The sequence below is a fragment of the Macrobrachium nipponense genome, chromosome 30, assembly GCF_015104395.2.
Source record: "Macrobrachium nipponense isolate FS-2020 chromosome 30, ASM1510439v2, whole genome shotgun sequence".
In the NCBI taxonomy this organism is placed as follows: Eukaryota; Metazoa; Arthropoda; class Malacostraca; order Decapoda; family Palaemonidae; genus Macrobrachium; species Macrobrachium nipponense.
The window spans coordinates 26,375,935-26,395,569 of NC_087218.1; the positions used below are offsets into that span (position 1 = coordinate 26,375,935).

Below are 19,635 nucleotides of genomic sequence, written 5' to 3' on the forward strand. Positions count from 1 at the left end.
GTGCCGTTATACAGGCCGCCTCCCCGCCAACCAACACCCTCCTCCCGAGCGCCATCTACAACATCTTAAGTTGACAGCGACCTGGTAGCACGAATTTTTATATCTGTGTATTATTTCAACTTTTGTCGCTTTATTGTGATTCCAAACGATGGCAGCTTCAGTTCCATCTAAGTTGAGTACTCAGAAACATGCTTTGATTTACTTTTTAGGTGGTAGATCGCCGTTGTTAAGAAGTTTAAGCTCGTTATTTTTACCGACGCTTCACGTTGCGTTTTCGACCGCATGGCGATCGTGGTTTACGCTTGGGCGATATTTCTACCTAATTTTGTAATTTATGATCTTTATGCCGCTTGGTTTTTCTGAGGAGTGTCTTCTTGGTAGTAAATTTTGGTAATATCGAAACCTTATGGCTAGGATCGAGTGTTATTCGTTCCGTTATTTTCGTACTTTTATAATATATATATATATATGTATTTATACGTAAGGAAGATACTCTTTGATTTTCCAAGTTTAGTGGGAGTCCTAGTACTCCTTTATTTAGCATTTAGTCAAACCCTTTTTCTTTTAGTTTAGAGCTTTTTCGCAAGGTAAATTCACTTTTACCTTTCGTGTTTAGGGCCTAGCACCTAGGTTAGGTTGCGCTCTGAACCCCGCGTGGTGGCATATCTGTGCTGTTTTTAAGCGTAGGCTTTATGTTTGGATTTTAGCTCTTGTATCCGAGATTTCGATCCCAGGCGATTCAAAATTTAATCATATTAGAGCTATAGGGGTTCTAATTAGAGTAACCTAGCGTAGGTTATTTAGGCTAGCTCATCCTAGTAGGCTACTTCTTGTTCGCCGTCTTTCTTTCAGTCTGTCCTCTTTTGACTTTCCATCAACGGTCGATTAGCTGTTGGGAAACAGCGTCTGATCTTTAATTATAACCTAATAAGCTTGCTTTTAGGCTAGATCCTGCGGCCGTTTGATGGAGTAGGTTTCATATTAGTTCATAGAACTGATTACCTACTAGTCATCTTTAGATGGAGAGACAGTTAGAAGGGAGGCGATGAGAAGTGGGGAACGTTTGCAGTGTTAACTTTTTGGGTCTCGGATTGAGTTGGTTGTCTTCATAGAATATCGTTTCTTTATCTCCGACCGCCGGACTCCGGGGGGCAGAGTGAGAAACAATTATTTTTTCTATTTCATCTTTCATCCCCCTCTCCGTTCTATTTAGAGTGAAGGATCACAAGATTGATGTTTTGACAACCAGTTCCTCACGGTTCGACTCATTTTTGTTTTCATTTCAAACGTTGACTGGCTCCTTCCTTCGTATCCGACAGTTTCCCGGGATAACCAGCAGGAAGGGTAGGTTCTTTTCTCCCCACAATGAGTTATGAATTTTAGTACACTAGACCAAATTTGACGTTAAGTTCCTGCGGATGTTCAAATCGTGGTAGGTCCGGAGAACTGGACCCGGATACCGTTTTGAATTTCATAGGGAATTGGTTGAATTATGTATACGATCGTCTGCTAATTCATTCGGGATCCGTGATAGGTCTAGTACTAGGCCCGGATACCATCCTGCTGGATTGGCATCTCTGACATTCATTTATCTTTAGCTCTAACTGTAGTAATTTTATCCGGTCGTGGTAGGTCTATTAATATAGGTCCCGGATACCGTTAGGATCATGAAATTTATATTGTTTAGCATGTTTATAATTATTTCATGTTTTACACCGTTTTTTCTAGACGTTGGCAGGTCCTGAAAAAACGGACCCGGATATCTGCGGAAATAACGGTGGTTCATTTATTGTGTTTTATCTTTTACCCATGTCCTCTTTATTATGAAATTCTGTAGTCCGGCGATGCCGGATTACTATTTTTAATAGAGGCACGCTGCGGTTAAGAGATATTATATGTGTTTTCCGAGTTTCCTTCCCTCCTGACTATTTTTGTTGGCCTCTCATTCCGGCGATGCCGGAATTTGAGTGGAGGGAGAGTGAGGATTCTCAAGAAAATTGTAAATTTATATCATCCAAAATTTTCCGGGGGGTACCCCTGGAAAATTACTGTTATAGTTTAACACGATGATTGGTGAATACTCATATGTAAATATCTCTTACAGATGTTACAGTGTGCTGAAGTGGGCTGTTCCGCTATGCTACAACAGCCGTGCGGACATGTAGAGTGTCGCACTCACGCGGCAATGTGCAGTACAAGTTTGCAAGAGACGGTCTGGCATTATGAGAGATGCCAGGTCTGCTATGACCTCTACGCACAGATCACTGATGACTCGGTAAGTAGACATATAATCTGTGCTTACTGTTCTCTGTTTTATTAGATGAATGGGTTTACTATACATCTGAAGTAATTTTCCTGCGTCTGATCAAGGATTCTCTTCCAGGCCCCTAAAGAGGTGAAAGATACGGCACTCGCCACCTTGAAGATTTGGGTAGGTGGCTTTGGAAGAAATGTAGGGAAAGCTAGGCCCTATATTCTTTCCCGGATGCGGCTTCCGTCATCTACCCTAATTCGAAGACTTCGGCTGTAGCGGAAGAAGTCGCGGCGCCATATCTTCAAGATATAAATGAAGAATACCATAGTTTAGAACCTTTAGAGGGAACCCGAGGCAGAAGTAGTAGCGGAAGTCGGCGGCTTGTGCACTTATCATCTGAGCCGATGCAGACGGAGCAGGTAGGTGAGGCAGTAGCTAGTCCTTCTCCTTCATCTCTCCTCTGACTTCCCTCCTTTTCCTTCTCTTACTCCTTCTCCAGTCGCCTCTCGTGTCCCCTCTCGACCCCGCCAGGGTTCGAGGGTTTTGGGACGTTGATGTAACTAAGGCAGCGTCTGTTCGGCCTAAGGTGAAAGACCGTGAAGAATAAACAGCTGCCTGCGAAAGTGAAGTCCGGCAACCTCGGCCCTTCCCCTTTGTCTGCCGCGGACTTTCCAACTCGAAAGTAGTATCTAAGCCGAACGCGGCAAGCAAGGTACAAGTTCCTCACGTTAGGACTTAAAGGAGAAGCTTTGCTAACTCCTTCTCCGCTCCATTCACGCCGGCTTTCTTAACCCCGATAGCTGCTTGCTATCCTTAGTCCCGGCGGGCCAAATTTCCGTCACCCCCCGGTCTTTCCCACCTTCTACATTTTCAGTAGGGGAAGTACCGATTTAACTTTGAGGTTCTGACCTTCCCTTCTAATACAGTAAAAACAAAAACAAAGTTAGTTCCCCAAGAAGTTTCCTCTCAAGTAGTCTAGGGATATGGCAGCTCTTTTCAGGCAAACTGGAATCGCACCATGTCTCCTGTACGGAACCATTCCAGTTCATCAAGCTGTCATGGGATAGTTGAGCCAACATCAACGTTAAATTGATTGGCTCAGACAGGCGGTGGAAAAGCCCAACAGCTTTTTCTCGATCTTGCCTAATGCGGCCAATCACCTCCCTTTGAACGCAGGCAATCCGTGGCGTTTAGCTTTTGGGATTTGGCTAGTTTTGCGTGATGGGTAAGCGCACTATCGAAGTTGCGGGACCTACGCCCGTTCGAAGGTATTTTGAGTTTTGCAACCCGACAGATTTTACAATCTCCTTTCTTAGGCTAATGCAAGGTTGACTAAGGAAGCACTTGTAAGGACAACGGTAAATAAGGTTCCGGCTGAAGACTCGTGATCTTTCCAAGAGAAGCGGCTCATGTCAGGCTTGGCTTATGGAATTATGGAAAAGAGATGGAGTGTTGTCAACACTAAGATCACTCCATTTGACAAAGGGAAATACACCACGTTCATTATCCCAAAAGATTACCCGCACGCCTTGCACACCCACAAGATTCGCCGAGCTGACCCTGACAAGCTTGTCGGAAGAAGCCAAGCACCGCCTCTTTCCACCATTGAAAGAAAGAGCCATCGACTTGACGTCTTTGTTGAAATGGCCACCCGAAGAAATCCTACATACTGGGCACAAACTCCGGAAAAACGTTTCCAGAAAAGGGAAGTTTGGAAACAGAATTGTTGCTTCGACACAAGTTTAATGAGAGACTCCTTAAACCTTAACCCCTGAGCACCTCATTCAGGCCGAGGGTTTTGAAGCAAGGTGTAGGCTGAGTTCGGTCCCTTCACTCAGTTCACTTCTTCGCGGGAGATGGACTTGCTTTCCTTCCACCTAATCTCCGACCTGCTCCGAAATTTCAGGTTCCTTGACCAAGTCATTGTTAGGTCACATTTCAACACGACTTGTTTTTTGACTTCCGCTGTGGCGCGAAGAGCCTGGCCGGAAGTTTTGTTCCTATAAGACCAAGCTAACGATCAGAACATGAAGCCTAATAAGCCTCCATTAGAAGCTTTCAATATGGGGACCTTTTCCTCTTTCCGAGGATTTATTATTAGCTTCCAGGTTACTCAAGAAGGGAGGTCAGTGAGAGCCAATCAGCACTGGCAACGCCAGATGGGGCTCTTCAACGTTCAAGCGTCCAGCAGAATCCTTCCACGCAGGGGGCTGGTCAGAATGGCCCGAAGAAGCCAAAGAAGTTTCAACCAGAGAAGGATTTCAAAGATCTCCTGCGGTGAACCCAACCTTCCACTTACCATGCCTCCACCACAATCAATCTACATGTGGGTACAGACACCGAGCAACCACAGTCTAATCAACCCATAACTTCCATCACCAGGGCCTACAATAAACCAGACATTATGAGGCCTCATACTTTTCCTTTCCAGAGGTATGTTGCTACCTAGAGGAACTAGAAGGACGTGGTAACCCGTTCCAGACAGGGTCGGCGGAGGATGGTGGGGGAAGGCTCGCAAGTAGCCAGACTCCCCTTTAACCGAGGAGGAGTTAGAGGTTCAAGACCAGTCTGCACCAACCAATAAGTGAGAACAGCCAAGGTAGGTGGGAGCGATTCAAGCTCAGTTCAAGCACCAAGGTGGACAATTCAACACCTGGGCACACGGTCAGTGTCCATATCGAAAGGTCTGGGAATGGAGGTTGGGAAGAATGGGACCAACCCTCCCCCATACACGTTTTTTCAAGACCGGACACCAGATCTAGTAGCTTTCACTCAGGAACTACTCCAGAAAAGGGCGAAATAGCAAAGGAGTCAGGAACCATAACAAATGTTTCAAGGCAGAAGCTATTTTCAGTCCCCAAGAAGGGCACAGACCAAGAGGAGGGTGATTCCTAGATCTTTCACTGGCTCAATTTCCGAGTACAGTAAATTGCCGACAATTTTCGCATGCTAACCCGTGAGCCCCAAGTGAAGAACCTTACTTCACCCCGTGGTAGCTCCGTCCACCACCTCTTCATAGATTATTACCGATGCTTATTTGATTCCATGTTCCCATAGCAAGGAACTTTGTCCACCCCTTATCCTAGGGGTTCCAGATTAGGAAGAAGAACTTACTCCTTCCGAGGTCAATGTCCGTTCGGCCTCAATATTGCTTCCCAGGATTTTCACCTAATTTGGCGGTAACGTGGTAGTCCAAGGCAACTTCGGTAGTCAGGGAAGTTCATATTGGCTGCATACCTGGACGATGGGATAATTTGGGCTTTCCCAAACAAGAGCAATGTGCCCTGGAATCAACCCACACAAAGTCATGAGATTTCTAGAAAATTTAGGTTTTCCATGATAAATCTTCAAAAGTCCAAGACTAGTCCCCCCAGATTCCAAGTTCTTCCTAATGTTGTTTGGGACTACAGTGGGACCAGCCAGACCACCCCAAGGTTTTCAGTTCCTTGGGAGAAGTGCAAAGAGAGTTGCGGAAAGCCACAAGGCAGTTTTAAAGAAGAAACAAACTTAGCCATCGAAGACGGGTCCCAGGAAAGGGAATTCTAGGCTCCCTACAGTTTGTAGCAGTGCACCCAACCGGGTACCTGACAAAGCCAGACTAATAAAGACCTTCATAACAAGAATTTGGGAGAATTCCCGAGCCCAATAGAGGTCTTAAGAGACAAGTTTATCAAGAATTCCCCACGCTTACGCAAGAGTCTAATCTAAAACCTTGGGTCCTACATGCCAGGAGGGTTTAGCAAAGACAGACCCAACCCCTTCAAGTATCCTCAACCGGATCTGGTGGTTCTATCCAGACGCATCCCAAAGCGTATGGGGAGGCCATTCCCCTACTCCAAAGTTTTTCAGGGAGAAGGGAAAATGGTCACCAAGTCCTTCCCAAAGATTCCATATATAAATGTGTTAGAAGCCATGTCAAGTTTTCCTTACTTCCTCTCAAAAGAATTGAATCCAAGAAGGAAAGGGAATACCATAGCCAGGTTAGTCCTCCGAGCAGTGCAGTAACTTGTTCACTTGCATCAACAGGAAGGGGTACCTCCAAGTCCCCAAGTTCGTTTTTTTAAATCAATGTTGATGATTGCGATCTTTCTCTCCAGAGCACAGAAACGTCGCTGGCACCCCTATCAGCCCACACAATCTAGCATGGAGCCAGGAACGTTATGTGGCCAGATGCCTCTGTCCAAGGACATCCCCCATTGGAGTCGGTAATGGACACCCTGGACGCACCGTTCCCCCGTTTCAATGGGTGTCCAAGCAGGTCCCCCCCGTGGTCTCCAAGTGGACCTTTTTGCCACTGGAGTCAAATCATCATCTTCGATGCTATTTGATGGCTCCCAACCTGGACCCTCTTGCATTTTTGCCACAGGACAGCATTGTCCGCCTGGGATTGGAATCTATTTGGACGAAAATTTAAAATTTTTTTATTTCCAACCGGTTTCCAATCTCCTTGATGGAGGAAGTCCATTCCACCAAGCCTCAGACAGATCGGGGAAGGGTAAAGTACATTGATAGCCCCCTTAGGTGGCCGTAAGAGCAACTGGTTCCTTCCCTCTAATACTGGAATTGAAGCTCCGTCCCAGACGGAGTTCCCCAATCCAGATACTGTCACAACAAATAGTACAACAAACCAAGAACCGTTATTAACACCTTTTTTTTTTTTTTTTTCCCTCCAAACCAGTCTGCAAGCACCCTTAACTTTAAATGGAGTTTGATCAAGATAGCATCTCTTCATGATTCTTGGAATTGATCCGGAAAATACTTACATTCCTGGAATCTGATAAAAGAGATTTCTACTCTTAGACAGTATGACTTCTGCTCTTAAGAAGGGTTGGTTTAAATTTGTTGAAAGAAAAGGCAAGATGGCAGGTTATTGACAACCAATCTAAAGCAATTTCATTTTTTAAAGAATTGTTTTGATCAAGGCGTTAGCTTCCTGGTAGTCTATTTACGACTATGAAATCTGCCCTTACAAAAAGATTTTCTGGTAGTGGTTTGGGATAGATTTAACTATTCCTATTTCCTTTCTCCTTATCCCTAGAGCTTGGCTGCAAGGGCTGAGACGCCTATACATGAGGCCTCTGTCCTGTTTTTTCCTGGTACTCTAAATGCAAGTTTTTGAGACTGGCCTCCAGTATTGGATAATGAATCCTGTTTCAGATATTTAACCCTACTTAGGAAAACTCTATTTTTTATTAAGTTTTAGCCTCATGGAGGCAAGAAGATTTCTGAACTGTCGGCCCTTGTCTAGAGATCCCAGGGCCATATAGATTTCCAACCTAAATGGTAATGTTTTTTAACTTTCACCAGCACAAAACTTCTTAGAATCCAAAAATTGTAAAGTCCACAAGATATAATGGGCGACCTTTGGTCAATAGTTCCTCTCGCCCTCAAGACGCTTCTTCTTCTTGTCCATTCAATCTCTCAAATCTTTTTTAGAATAGAAACCCCGTCATTTAAGTGCCTCAGGCCCCTTATTTTCATGAGAGAAAAAGAAAGGAAGGAACAACGGTTACTATGAAGAAGGTATCAAACAAGCAAAATTCTGTACTTTATTAAACGAGGCAGATCCTGACTCATTTTCCCCCTGGTTCATGATGTCCATGGCAATTGCTACTATCCTATTGAACTATTGTTTTCAGCATATGAATTTTTTGAAGGTTTGGAAAATGTTACACTGGGTGGAAATCTTTCGGACAGTTTTTCAAACGGCCCACTACCTTAAATCTCTTAATGCACTTAAGTGTTCCCTGCCGGTGGCTGCAGGAAGTATTTTGGTTTATTCCTGAAAACTCTTAACTCTTCCTCTTTCTTTGAACACCATCCTTTTTTAATTTTCCACTTGTCCTGCCTCACCTAGTTTGTTCAACCCTGCTTTCCGCTCCCTCGGGCCTTCCAACATGGCACGGGTGGGGAGGGGGTGTTTGTAATTAGCTTGTTTTAAGAGAATCGCCTTTGGTACCAAGTAAACTGTCTTGTAGTTGTTTAATTTTAATTTTAGTTTACCCTTTAGACTTTACAGGTGAACTCCTGTAGCTGTGACATAAATTCATTTTTTGAATTCTCTCTTTTTGTTAAGTTGTGAAAGGTTCTTTTTGATTAACAATAACAAGTTTTTTTGTAATATTGGGGTTTATTTTAGATATTAAATTAAAATTCTTTTTATATTTAAATGGTTTAGTTCTTCCCTTCCTTTGTTAACAGTCATTTTCTTTAATTTTCAGCTTGCCCCATTTCCTCTGGTACGATTTCCACCGGTGACACTGGCTTTGAGCCCAAAAAACGGGATTTTTGCACGGAGGGGAAAAATCTATTTTTGGGTGAGGGATTCCGTGTTCGCCCGGTGAACCCACCCCTTAGTTAATGTATTGATCTCCCTACCCCTGTGGTGGTACAGGAAGCCTGGAGGGTTGCTAACACTAGAATGTTGTTGAGATGGCGCTCGGGAAGTGGAGGGTGTTGGGTGGCGGGGATGGCGGCCTGGTATAACGGCAAACCTCGTTGTTATTTTGGGGATTATTGGACGAGGATCATTGCTGTGGGGTTGAAGGAAGGAAACGTGGCTGTATTACTCGCCCCTGGTTTATAACACGACATTTTTTATTTTACAAAAGATGGGCTCCGCCTGAGGGTACAGTAACCTCAGATCCAGTCCCCCTTTGGTTTCATTTCTCTAGTATATTTTAAGCATTAGTTTTATATATTAGAAATGGTCTAACGAGAACATTTCACGTCCGGGCCGACACGGGGCTCCTCACCCCAAACAAATAGATTTTTCCTCCGTCAACAAATCCCTTTATTACCAGGCCGAAGTAACGTAACTCTTAGCTGGCTGAGAGCAATCTCCTGCCAGGTGACGACGTCATCAGTTCGTTGAAGGTGGCATGACGCGTTGCCAGGAATCCAGCATTTGTTCCTTTTAACCTCAATCAAACCGCTTGCAAAGCCAGGTGGTTTTGGCTTGGAGAGATAGGAATGCTTTAAGCCCGAACTTCTTCATGGGCAAGGCAGACGTTAGGTACAAGTGGTCTATTCCGTATGCCGCAATGCACTTTAGTTTAAGGAATTGGCAATCATTTTAAAATTTAATGAACAAAATAAGCAATTAGAAATGTTTCATATAACATCAAAAATTGAATTAATGTTTTTTCTGAACCTCATAGACAATTAGAGTCAATGAAAATCAGCGTTATGATATTTGGTAAAAAACAAAAACAGGGACGCAACCGACAATTTTAGAAGTATTAAGCAATCGTCAATATTATAGGAAAAATCTGACTTGCAACATTAGCCTATTACCAACTTCAAGTAAATCACATTCATGGGTAAAATGTCACATTTTTTCTTGAAAAAAACCCCGAAAGATTATTATAGAAATTCGTTTTTACATAGTGGGTTCTTTCATTGCATCTCCTGCCTATTAAAGTTTAAAATTAACCACCAAAAGTATGATGCGCGCAGAGAAAATTGAATATGAACCTTTTGTTAGGGGCACATAAGATCGGATTTTTATCACAACTTAATTTTCAGTAAGGCATAGAGAGAAATACAGAATCATGATTAATATTTCTCTTTGACTCTTCATTTGGTTGCCTGGCAATCTTACAAATAGCTAGTCCATTTTCCACTCTTCTTTGTCTAGTAACCTTACCTACCAGTAATATCGAATTTTTCTATTTGGGATTCGTATTGATAGCTGTTTTATTTTTTATAATTATGGATATTTGTTTTACAGTCCAGCAATAGACCATGGATTAGGTTTCACCCATCATTGTTATGCGATGGATCAAAAAAGTTTGTCCAGCTTGACTCTTTTGAATTCCATGAAATATCAGCGAATTCAATGTGGGTTTAAGCCTGTAGGGTTCTTAATGGCTTTCTCCCTCCCCGTATTTGAGTGTTGTCGTGAATTTATTTTGCACCTTGTGACAAGTTATAGTTTCACTTGCAGGCTTGATTAATGGAACCTGGTTACAGTATCCTTGCAGGTTACGAGAGTTTTTCACATCGCAACTTCAAAAAAAGCGTATTCGTCGCTGCGGACGACCTGCAGTCGAAGTTAACAAAAACCGCCTACAATGTGCAAAGGAATAAGCACCATCATAAGTGAAACAAGCCTTAGTTTCATGACCTTCTTCGACCGACACCCCTTCGTTTAATCTCATTTTTAAATGCGGAATGCGCGGGCGGTCCTGTTGGAATGGAATAACTACACAAAAGGGACATACTTCTTCCCGACAATTTACGACCAGAAGAAGGATATTCAACTCTAACTTTTGCTGGCGAAGGTACTTCGTGCTGGGGATTGATTTTTATTCATGCGCAAACGCATGTTCGTGTGGGCTTAGGAATCGCAAGAGAACCAAGTATGAGGCCTGAAAATAGAACGTTGGACCCTCCCGCCAGGCAATTTTCCCCTTGTTTTTAACAACCATTTGGAGGATTCGGCCATTTGCCATTTTGGGATTATAAGGTGGTTGGTACTGGAACTGTGTAATGGACGAAAAGTTGTTCGAACGCTAGTTAAATGTGTAGTAGTATAACCTCGTCATGTATCCTATATGAGTATCATGTATCCTATATACGTATATAAATTATCATAAATAACAGAATCGAAATATATCTGTGCGTGTACGCACTAGGAATCTATTTAAAGTGCACCTAGATTAATCACTTAGATTAGTCGTTTATGTGAATCAGGTGTATTAGTGGCACATATATTGATCATAATTATATGAATCCATATACATATGTATAAATAAATCAGGTAGCCTATAATCAATCTGTTACCTTTTATCTTACCAATAACTGCAGTTATGTATGAGTTAGTATGGATTAAGAACCATATATGAGTTAGTATATGGATTAATGAACCAGTTATAAAATTGTTAGTTAATACCTAAAAGTCAGCATAAAAAATTAATCATTTTTATCACTTTATATATGAATTTTTATCAGTTAAAATATGATTTTTATCATGTTAATCTTTACTCTATGCAATTATCAGAGTACATTAGTATTTTCTGTAGCATATGTATCTTAATTAGATGAAGTGAAAAACTGTATCAGTATATATCACGTGATCACTATTATTTACGAATATCATCATATGCATATTGTGTCTTATATCTTATTACTTGAATCTGTATTTGTGTACACCATGAATTTTTTTTTTACTTATAAGTATTTTCTATATCTATATATATTCACATAGTGTCTGTATCACACTCCTATAAGTCAAATGCAAGTCAAGCTTGAGTAATATTCAGTGGTTGGTTTTGTAGCTGACCGAGCTATTATGTAAGTGATTACATAATAAAAATATGGAATGTTATTCCATATATATAAAAAACTAAAACTAGAGGTCAACCAGATTGCTTGCAGGAATGTGATCAGACCAGAGACGATAAAGTATTCTAAGATGACGTATACAATAAAGTAGGCTAAGATGACATGCCGTCACCTGTGGTCCTTCATTTGTTTTGAAAACATTAGTCCAAGCTTCCTGCTTGAGACAACTACCGCGACCTATAATTCAAACGGCCTATGTGACTTGTAATGTGTCATCTGCATGTATGTTCATATGTTCGAGCTACTGTCTGCTTCCTTTATGATTTGTAACTGAGATGGTAGTCAGAATAGAGTTAGCCATCATCATTGGCAGAAGCGATCAAGCCATCGTCATTAGAAGACCTGTACAATCCTATCTGATCTTCATCATGTAATCAGAGAATAGAACTATTTTTTATACTTCGTGTTTTCTACTAGAACCTCACATCAGAAAGAAGATATCATCATGAGTTTAACACATCGTCGTCATAACGAAAGAAGATACTTACTTCGTTAGTTATCATGAAACCCCAAGACACTCCAATGAGTATGGAAGTGCATAACCAACCGACTTAGCGTAAGATTATCGCATATCAAGTCTAACATTACCTCATAGGGCGCCTTATTATACAAGGCAATAGCCCTAATATAAGCACGATCTACTTTGTTACAGCTAAAGCAGTGTCGACAGTGCGAGATAAAATAGTTGTTCAGATGGAATCTGCTCTCGCATACTGGATTAAAGACTGCCATAAGGAGAACATGCCCCTTGACTCCAACATCATATGCGAAAAAGTGCGGCAGCTCTACCAGCAGCTATCAAATGCTACAGAAGGCGGCAACGAAGAGGAAGGTGGTGATCCAGAGGCACAGGAAGGTGATGAAGAAGGGGAATTAGAATTCTTGGGCTTTGATGAACCTGCACGTAAAGAAGAAAAATATGAAAACGAAGAGCCACAACCAGGACCATCGTCAGCTCCCCAAAGTTTTCAGGCAAGCAAAGGATGGTTTCACTGGTTCCAGGAGCAGTTCCACCTAAAGTCTGTTCCCTACATGGGGAAGCAGCATCAGCTGACAAAGAGGCAGCTACGAAATATCCCGAGACCTTCAAGAAGATTCTGCATGAGAAAGGATACTGCCCAGAACAGGTGTTCAGTATGGACGAGAGTGGCCTTTTCTGGAAAAAGATACATTCCTGGACATACATAATGAAGGATGAAGCCAAAGCCTCAGGAATTCAAGGTACAGAACGACAGGGTTACCATCCTAATGTGTGGGAATGCGGCTGGCTCTATGCTCAAACCAGGCCTCATTTACAAGGCTGCAAACCCTAGGGCACTCAAGAATAAGAACAAGGCATTGCTGCCCATCTTCGGGATGCATAATCCCAAGGCCTGGATCACCAAAGTCCTTACGGAGTACTGGTTTCACCAGAGCTTTAATCCTCAAGTTAGGCAATACCGGGGTAACTTGGACATGGAGTTCAAAGTGTTGCTCATTATGGACAATGCTGGTGGCCACCATCTTGATCTTTATAAGACGGGAGTCAAGCTCGAGTTCATCCCTCCCAACACCACCTGTCTCTTCCAGCCTATGAACCAGGGCATGATCTGTGCTTTTAAGGCACTCTACACTGGGAACTCCCTCCAGCACCTTGTTGATGCAATGCACTGTGACAGTGAATTTACACTAAAAGACTATTGGTGTAAATTCACAATTGCCTCGTGTGTGTCTGTTGTCGACCAGTCGCTGAAGGTCATGAAAAAGTACACAATGAATGTATGGTGGAGTAAGCTGAGGCTGGATTGTGTCCATAATTATATGGGCTTCTCCTGAGGAAATCCAGCATTCAGCCATTAATTAGACGGTTCATTCTGCAAGAATTCTTGGTGGTGAAGGCTTTGACAATATCACTGAGGATGAATTCGGTACCCTCGTTGATGCTCACTCTGACCTCCTGACAGACCAGGATTGGGAAGACCTGATGAAGTATGCCAGCAAGGAAGAAGATGCTCCAGGTTGTGGAGATGAACAGGTGCAGGAGGAGGGTGGCCTGACTTTTGAACACCTGTCCCAAATTAGGAGAATAGTAAATGATGCCCAGGAGTTTGTTGCAACATGGGATCCTTACATGGAATTCTTCTTAAAGTTTTAAAACATCCTTGATACAGCATTGGAGTCCTATAATCAAGCCGTCACCAACATGAAGAAGCAACAACAGCAGCTGCCAATCACTATGTTCATCACACACACAAAGAAGAACCCTCCAAAGCCTCCCCAAACCTCTGAAGTAGTGCCTCCCCAATCACCTGAAATAGTGCCTCTTGAATCATCTGAAGTTCCGCAGACGACATCGCTAAATCAAACGAATACCAGGGAGCTGTAACAAAATGCATGCACATACACAAAGCTAATTACAGGAATGAAGATGGCGGCCGTGTAGTAGTAGTAGTAGCGAGTGCGAGCTGAAGGTAAGAGGAGTAACTGTTGTAACGGCACTCGTCGTGGGAGGGATTTTGAAAGGAATCCTCTAATTGGCAAGAAGACCTGTTGGTAGTGGCTTCCACTCGCCCTAGTGCTATACGATGCCCTTGGGGTGATCGAGCTGAAGGTAGTAACTTCAGCATACCATGCTAGCTTTTTTCTCTGGTATATTTTAGGATCTATTTATACTTAGAAAAGTGAGCTACAGGAATTTTTCACCGGGCGACACAGGTCTTTGCCCAGAAATAGATTTTTCCTTTGTCAAAATCCCTTTTTTAGCCATAAAATGTACAATTTACCTACTTTGAAATAGTATTTAATAACATTTCAAAGATTAATATGTAGGATGGTATTTTTTTAGGGATACTTTGTTGTTTACATGTTCAAGATAGGCAGTTATAAGTATTTTTAGTGGGGGTTTTAATTATTCGTGGGTTCTAGCTTTTCGGGGGGACTGGGTGTATGGAATGCATCCCCCACGAATATGGGGGGGACCACTGTACGTATATGTTTTTGATATGGATGTTATCAGTTTTCAAAAGTGTTTATTCTACAGGAATGTAATTCTGAGTTTCCTCCTCCTACTTTCCCACTGATTTATGATGTAACTGTACAAGTATAATACAGGCAGTCCCCGGCTTACGGTGGGTTCAGCTTACTACATTCCGAGGTTACGATGCTTTTCAATTGTATTCATCAGAAATTATTTCCAGGTTTATGACACATGCTCCAGGGTTACAATGAATGCTTACGATGCCTATCTGGCGGAAGAAATATGACTCCAAAAATGCAAAATAATCAATATTTGAATTTTTTTTATGAAAAATGCAATAAAAATGCAGTTTACATAGTTTTTAATACCCCCAAAGCATTAAAAGTAAGGTTTTCTTAGGATTTTTGACGATTTTCCTGCTTACAACTATTTTCGGCTCATGACGCATCTCAAGAACAGAACGCCCGTTGTAATGCGGGGACTGCCTAAAGAGGCAAACCTGTTATTATCTGTAAAGATACATTGTCTTAGCAAGGGTTACTTAAGTAAATATGTGATACAGTAATGCCTCATTTGGCAAATTTGATCTGTGATGCCTAATTCTTGTTTCCACTAAACAGCTTGGTATGATATAAGGATTCCCAAAATTAATACGTACCAGCATTTTACATAGTAATAAGCTCAAAAGAAAATTATTTATAGATCTCAGGACTTTCTCAATACACACAAAAAAGAATTTTGGGTTATGAAGTCACTTACTTGCCATAGATTCTTTGGTGAGCAATCATAACATAGCGATTAATGGTGATAGCTAGCACTGTGAACACAGAAACTGCAAGCAGTCCATAGCGTAGGATTGGGAACAGCAGGCACAGGAATCTTGTATGCACCCACGCTCGATGACCAAACAAAGAGGCTGCTAATGGTAAGTTGAAGACACCAAACAGCAGATCAGACAAAGTGAGGTTTACTATAAATACGGCTGTTGCATTACGGAGCTGTAAAAAAATTAAGAAAAAAAGCAATGAAAAGTTTTATATGGAAAATTAAATTTAGAAAGATTTTAATTTTCACAATATTTTAAATGAAGAGAACAAAAATATAATTAAAGTTAATAAGACTACAGTATTTCTACTGTACATCATTAGTCAACTGTTCTGCTTTGTAAGAAATGTTAGCAAGCTATAAGAGAGTTAAAAATGTTGTATCAGTGTTCTAGCTAAAGTATTTAATAGTAATATAATAGTGTACAAAATGGTTTTGTGAAAGTTTTTTCCTTAAGTAATTGCAATTGAACTATCTGATATAGGGAAGATCAAAGGACGCATAGAAAAAGAAGAAATAAATGGGTTCAGTCAATGCAAATGAAAAGTTGATAGGTTTCTTGAGTGATGATTGATGTGCTTCTTAGATGGAAGTGATCAGAAAAATTAAGAAGAAGCAGAGATGTACATGCTGTGTGTGGAGAATCTAAAGGACTTAAGTTTGTTGACTACCAAGTCCACAGCTTCCACAGTATTTGTAGGAATGCAATGCCTAACAAGTACAATAAGGTCAATAAGAGTGTTTGCAGCATACAGTCAAGAAGTTTTTGAGAAATGTGCCCAGTCATTATACAAGATATGCATTCATTGACAATCTTGCTACAGAGTCAATGTGAATCAAAGTTGGAAGCAAGCATCTGACTAAATCTTTTGATAATGATATGGAAGTGAGGAACAACATTTGGTTTTGTGGATGTTAAGTACTATGCTTATACACAGTTAAATTTTATTCATTACATACTGACTTCAATGTCTTGCTGTATGTAAGTTCGTGATGTACCTAGTTTCCTACATTCCAATATTTCACCTTCATTCATTTTAATTAAGCCATATTGCCACATCAGACATAATAATCTCATTCTTTATTAATCATTTTAAAAATTTCCTTTTGTAGTTCATTTAGTAAAACTGGCGTTTACAGTGTGTACTTTGAAATTAAGAAAATTATCCTGTAATTTTAATGTTGTACAGTATCAACATTTCACGTATTTGAAAAAAATGGCTAGGTAATTCATGTGAAAGAAGAATGATAGTGTAAAGGAAGTATACTGCATACTGTTTTGTGGTAAGGTAATTAATTTATGTAGAAAAGTTTACTATATATTGTTACCTGCTCATCTTTACTTACCTTTTTACTCTTTATAAGAGCAATAATTGTGATGAGATTCCCAGGAACACCAAGAATTATGAAGAGAATGCAGCAGGACGATGCAAAGTCCAGTAGTTTTGGTGGGTAGTCTACAAATAGTTGAGCCTCAAACTCGATGTCCTCATTGCTAGTTATGTTTATTAGACTCATTTTTGCTACTAAAATGTTTAAGTATTTTTCTCTTTTGTTTGTGAAAATTAATTTGATCACGTTCACTGGATGCTCTGAATATTTGTTAACAGAATTAAATTAAAACGGGTATAATCTTCATCACCACTAGTTTCACGGTTGTTTGAAATGTACCTTTCCTTGGTCTTTCCATTTGTTAGCATTTTTTGTGACAAAGTTTTGTAGCCACTTGCTGCCTTCCAAAGATATAATTTGCTTCAGATATCTAAGTGATTAACAGCATTCCAGACTTTCACATAAGAACTTGAAACTTGAGGTTCTGTCCTTTGTTTTAGTCGACTCCTGGATCCTGGCTGAAAAAAAAAATTTAAACAACTAATTCTGTTTTTTAAATTACACAAAGTATAGCAAAGTCTTTTTTTGAACAACAGTAATTTGAGGAACTTCATGTTTTATCTTGTAAAACTTTATTAGATTTTTTTTTTATTGAAGAGAGAGCAAGACATAAATTAATTATTGACGTAATTTGTGTTGTTCTAAGGATACAAAGGAACTTGGATTATGCGCTAGTTTGTTTTATTGATGTAGTCTTCATTAAGTCAGGTCATCCTCCTTTTCTCTTTCATGTGCCTCTACTTCAATTCATCAAACATTCCGGTCTTTCTCCTTCCTCACAGCCTCTGGCCTCAGTTCTCACAGTGATTACTACCTTATAAGGCCTTCCTGTTCACATCACCTGTTCAGTCCAGGCTGCTTTGTCATTTGCATTTCCCTTTGCTTGTCTTGTAAGTGCATCCTAATTTGTCATTGAGTTTTCAATCTCCTTTGTGCTCAAAATCTGAATGGTTGTTTTTGTGTTGAGATTTTTAGTTTATATAGCAACACAATATTATAACAGACTTAATTACCCTGTATACGTACTGTCGGCCAAAAAACTATTGGCAGAGTTTCATAATTTTTCGTTCACCTGCCTGACGCACGATTCATGCCTTATCTATTGATTTTTTTTTCAAAGATGGAAGAAATCATATGTAATGACGTTAAAAACAGTCACTGATATCTTTAGAACATTATGTTATGTTATTGTGTAAAACTATTTTCTATATAGCAAAATTGACGTGAACGAAACGAAGTGATAAAAAACGTCATATCACAACCATAGATATACATTACCAAATAGATAGGAGACACCTATCACTGGTAGTATCGCATAAACATAGTCCTTAAATTATCATTTCAATATTAAGTTGAAGGTAGTTGAACTATTCCATTTGTAAAATTTTACAGAAAACATTGGAATCTCACAAACTGCTATCAAATTTAAAAACAAAAAGAAAAAAAACGATATCCTAACAGTGTGAATCAGGCCACCTCACTCTATTGCGTCTGATGTTATGTGCACGGGAATCATGTCAATGTGTCATTTATCGGCCTCTAAGAAACATCCCTCGATGAGCGAGAAAATTATTGCACTGCATTCGGTGCAAGTTCCTGTTGGAGATATATCAGGACAGCTTAATAAACCGGAGAGAATCATACATAGATGAATCAAATTGTTTAAAGAACGGCAAAATTTAGAACATGGGAGGTGGAACACCTCAAAGTACCACAAGAGAGCAAGTCAATACAGTAGTGTAAACGTTTGCTGAGCAAACATTCATTTATGAATTTTGAATTCTAGTGCATCGTCCACGACATTGCTGAACCAGGAATCATGACTAGCTCTAAACGCTTTTATGACTGGTGTCTGATGAATACTTTAGATGGAGAGGAAGAGATTTTTAAATCTACACTTGAATTCTTTGATAGGTGTCTAATGAATAGTCTAATGAATAAGCAAATCATCTTTGATGGATGAGAGATTCAGTTAGGCCTTACTCTTGTTTTGTTTTTTATCGGTGGCCAATGGATACCACGGATAGGGAGGGAAACAGTTTCAGTGATGCATGCATTTTTTTTCTTCAAAACCTAAAGAATACATTTTATTGGAGATACTTTATTAACATCGGCCTAATCCCTCCATCACTCCTATACGCCACCTCCGCTCTCTTCTACATCTCAGGCGACTCGAAGGCCGACTTCTCTCTATGAACTCCGTCGCGTGAAAAGCATCAGTAATGAATGATAAACGGTTATTTTAAAAAATGCCCCGCACCGACAACGGACGCCTTAAAATACATGTTTATAAAAATATTTCTGTTCAAAAAGAAAACTTATCTTTTCAATCCCAAAATTATGTGCATACACTCGTGTTACACCCTGTAGCCGTCAAAGAGCAACCCTTGATTAAAGCAGTAGGTTTTTCTTAGAAAAATAAATAAATATAAAAATAAATAAAAACATATGAAATAGACTTAAACGAGAATGTCACCTTTCATATTTCTTATCCTTTCAGCTACTTATAATATGCTTATGGTAGAAGGTCCTAAGTATACAAGTGAAACTAATTTGAATTAATTTTCTATTTAGAAGAAATGAATAGCTACAGAAAGACCAACCTTAGAAAGCTTTAATGAAAGTAAGCCTTTCTTAATGTATTCGTCAGTTTTTGCTTCATCAGCTTTCCAAACGCGTCCAAATGAAAACAGGATGATATGCAAGGAATTCGATAAAAAATAAGACTGAATTATATTCGTGTGATTTTTTTTTTATGATTGCTTTTTGACTTTGAATAGCTAGGTCTGAGATAATTATGTTAAGCAATTATGAAAAGGATAAGAAGAAAGGCGAACATGGCTAATAAAACAAGAATAAC

General features: G+C 40.3%; 1 protein-coding gene across 3 annotated transcripts in view; it reads right to left on the reverse strand.

Moving 5' to 3' along the window:
* Nucleotides 1-19,635, reverse strand: part of LOC135202386 (G-protein coupled receptor moody-like) — a 48,653-nt gene that overhangs the window by 18,432 nt on the left and 10,586 nt on the right. For all 3 annotated transcript variants that reach the window (XM_064231766.1, XM_064231765.1, XM_064231764.1), the window contains exons 2-3: nt 16,731-17,233; nt 15,318-15,556 (exon numbers count right to left, since the gene is read on the reverse strand). In XM_064231766.1, the coding sequence (XP_064087836.1) occupies nt 15,318-15,556; nt 16,731-16,901 (410 nt within the window). In that variant the 5' untranslated portion in view covers nt 16,902-17,233. The remainder of the gene's footprint in view (nt 1-15,317; nt 15,557-16,730; nt 17,234-19,635) is intronic.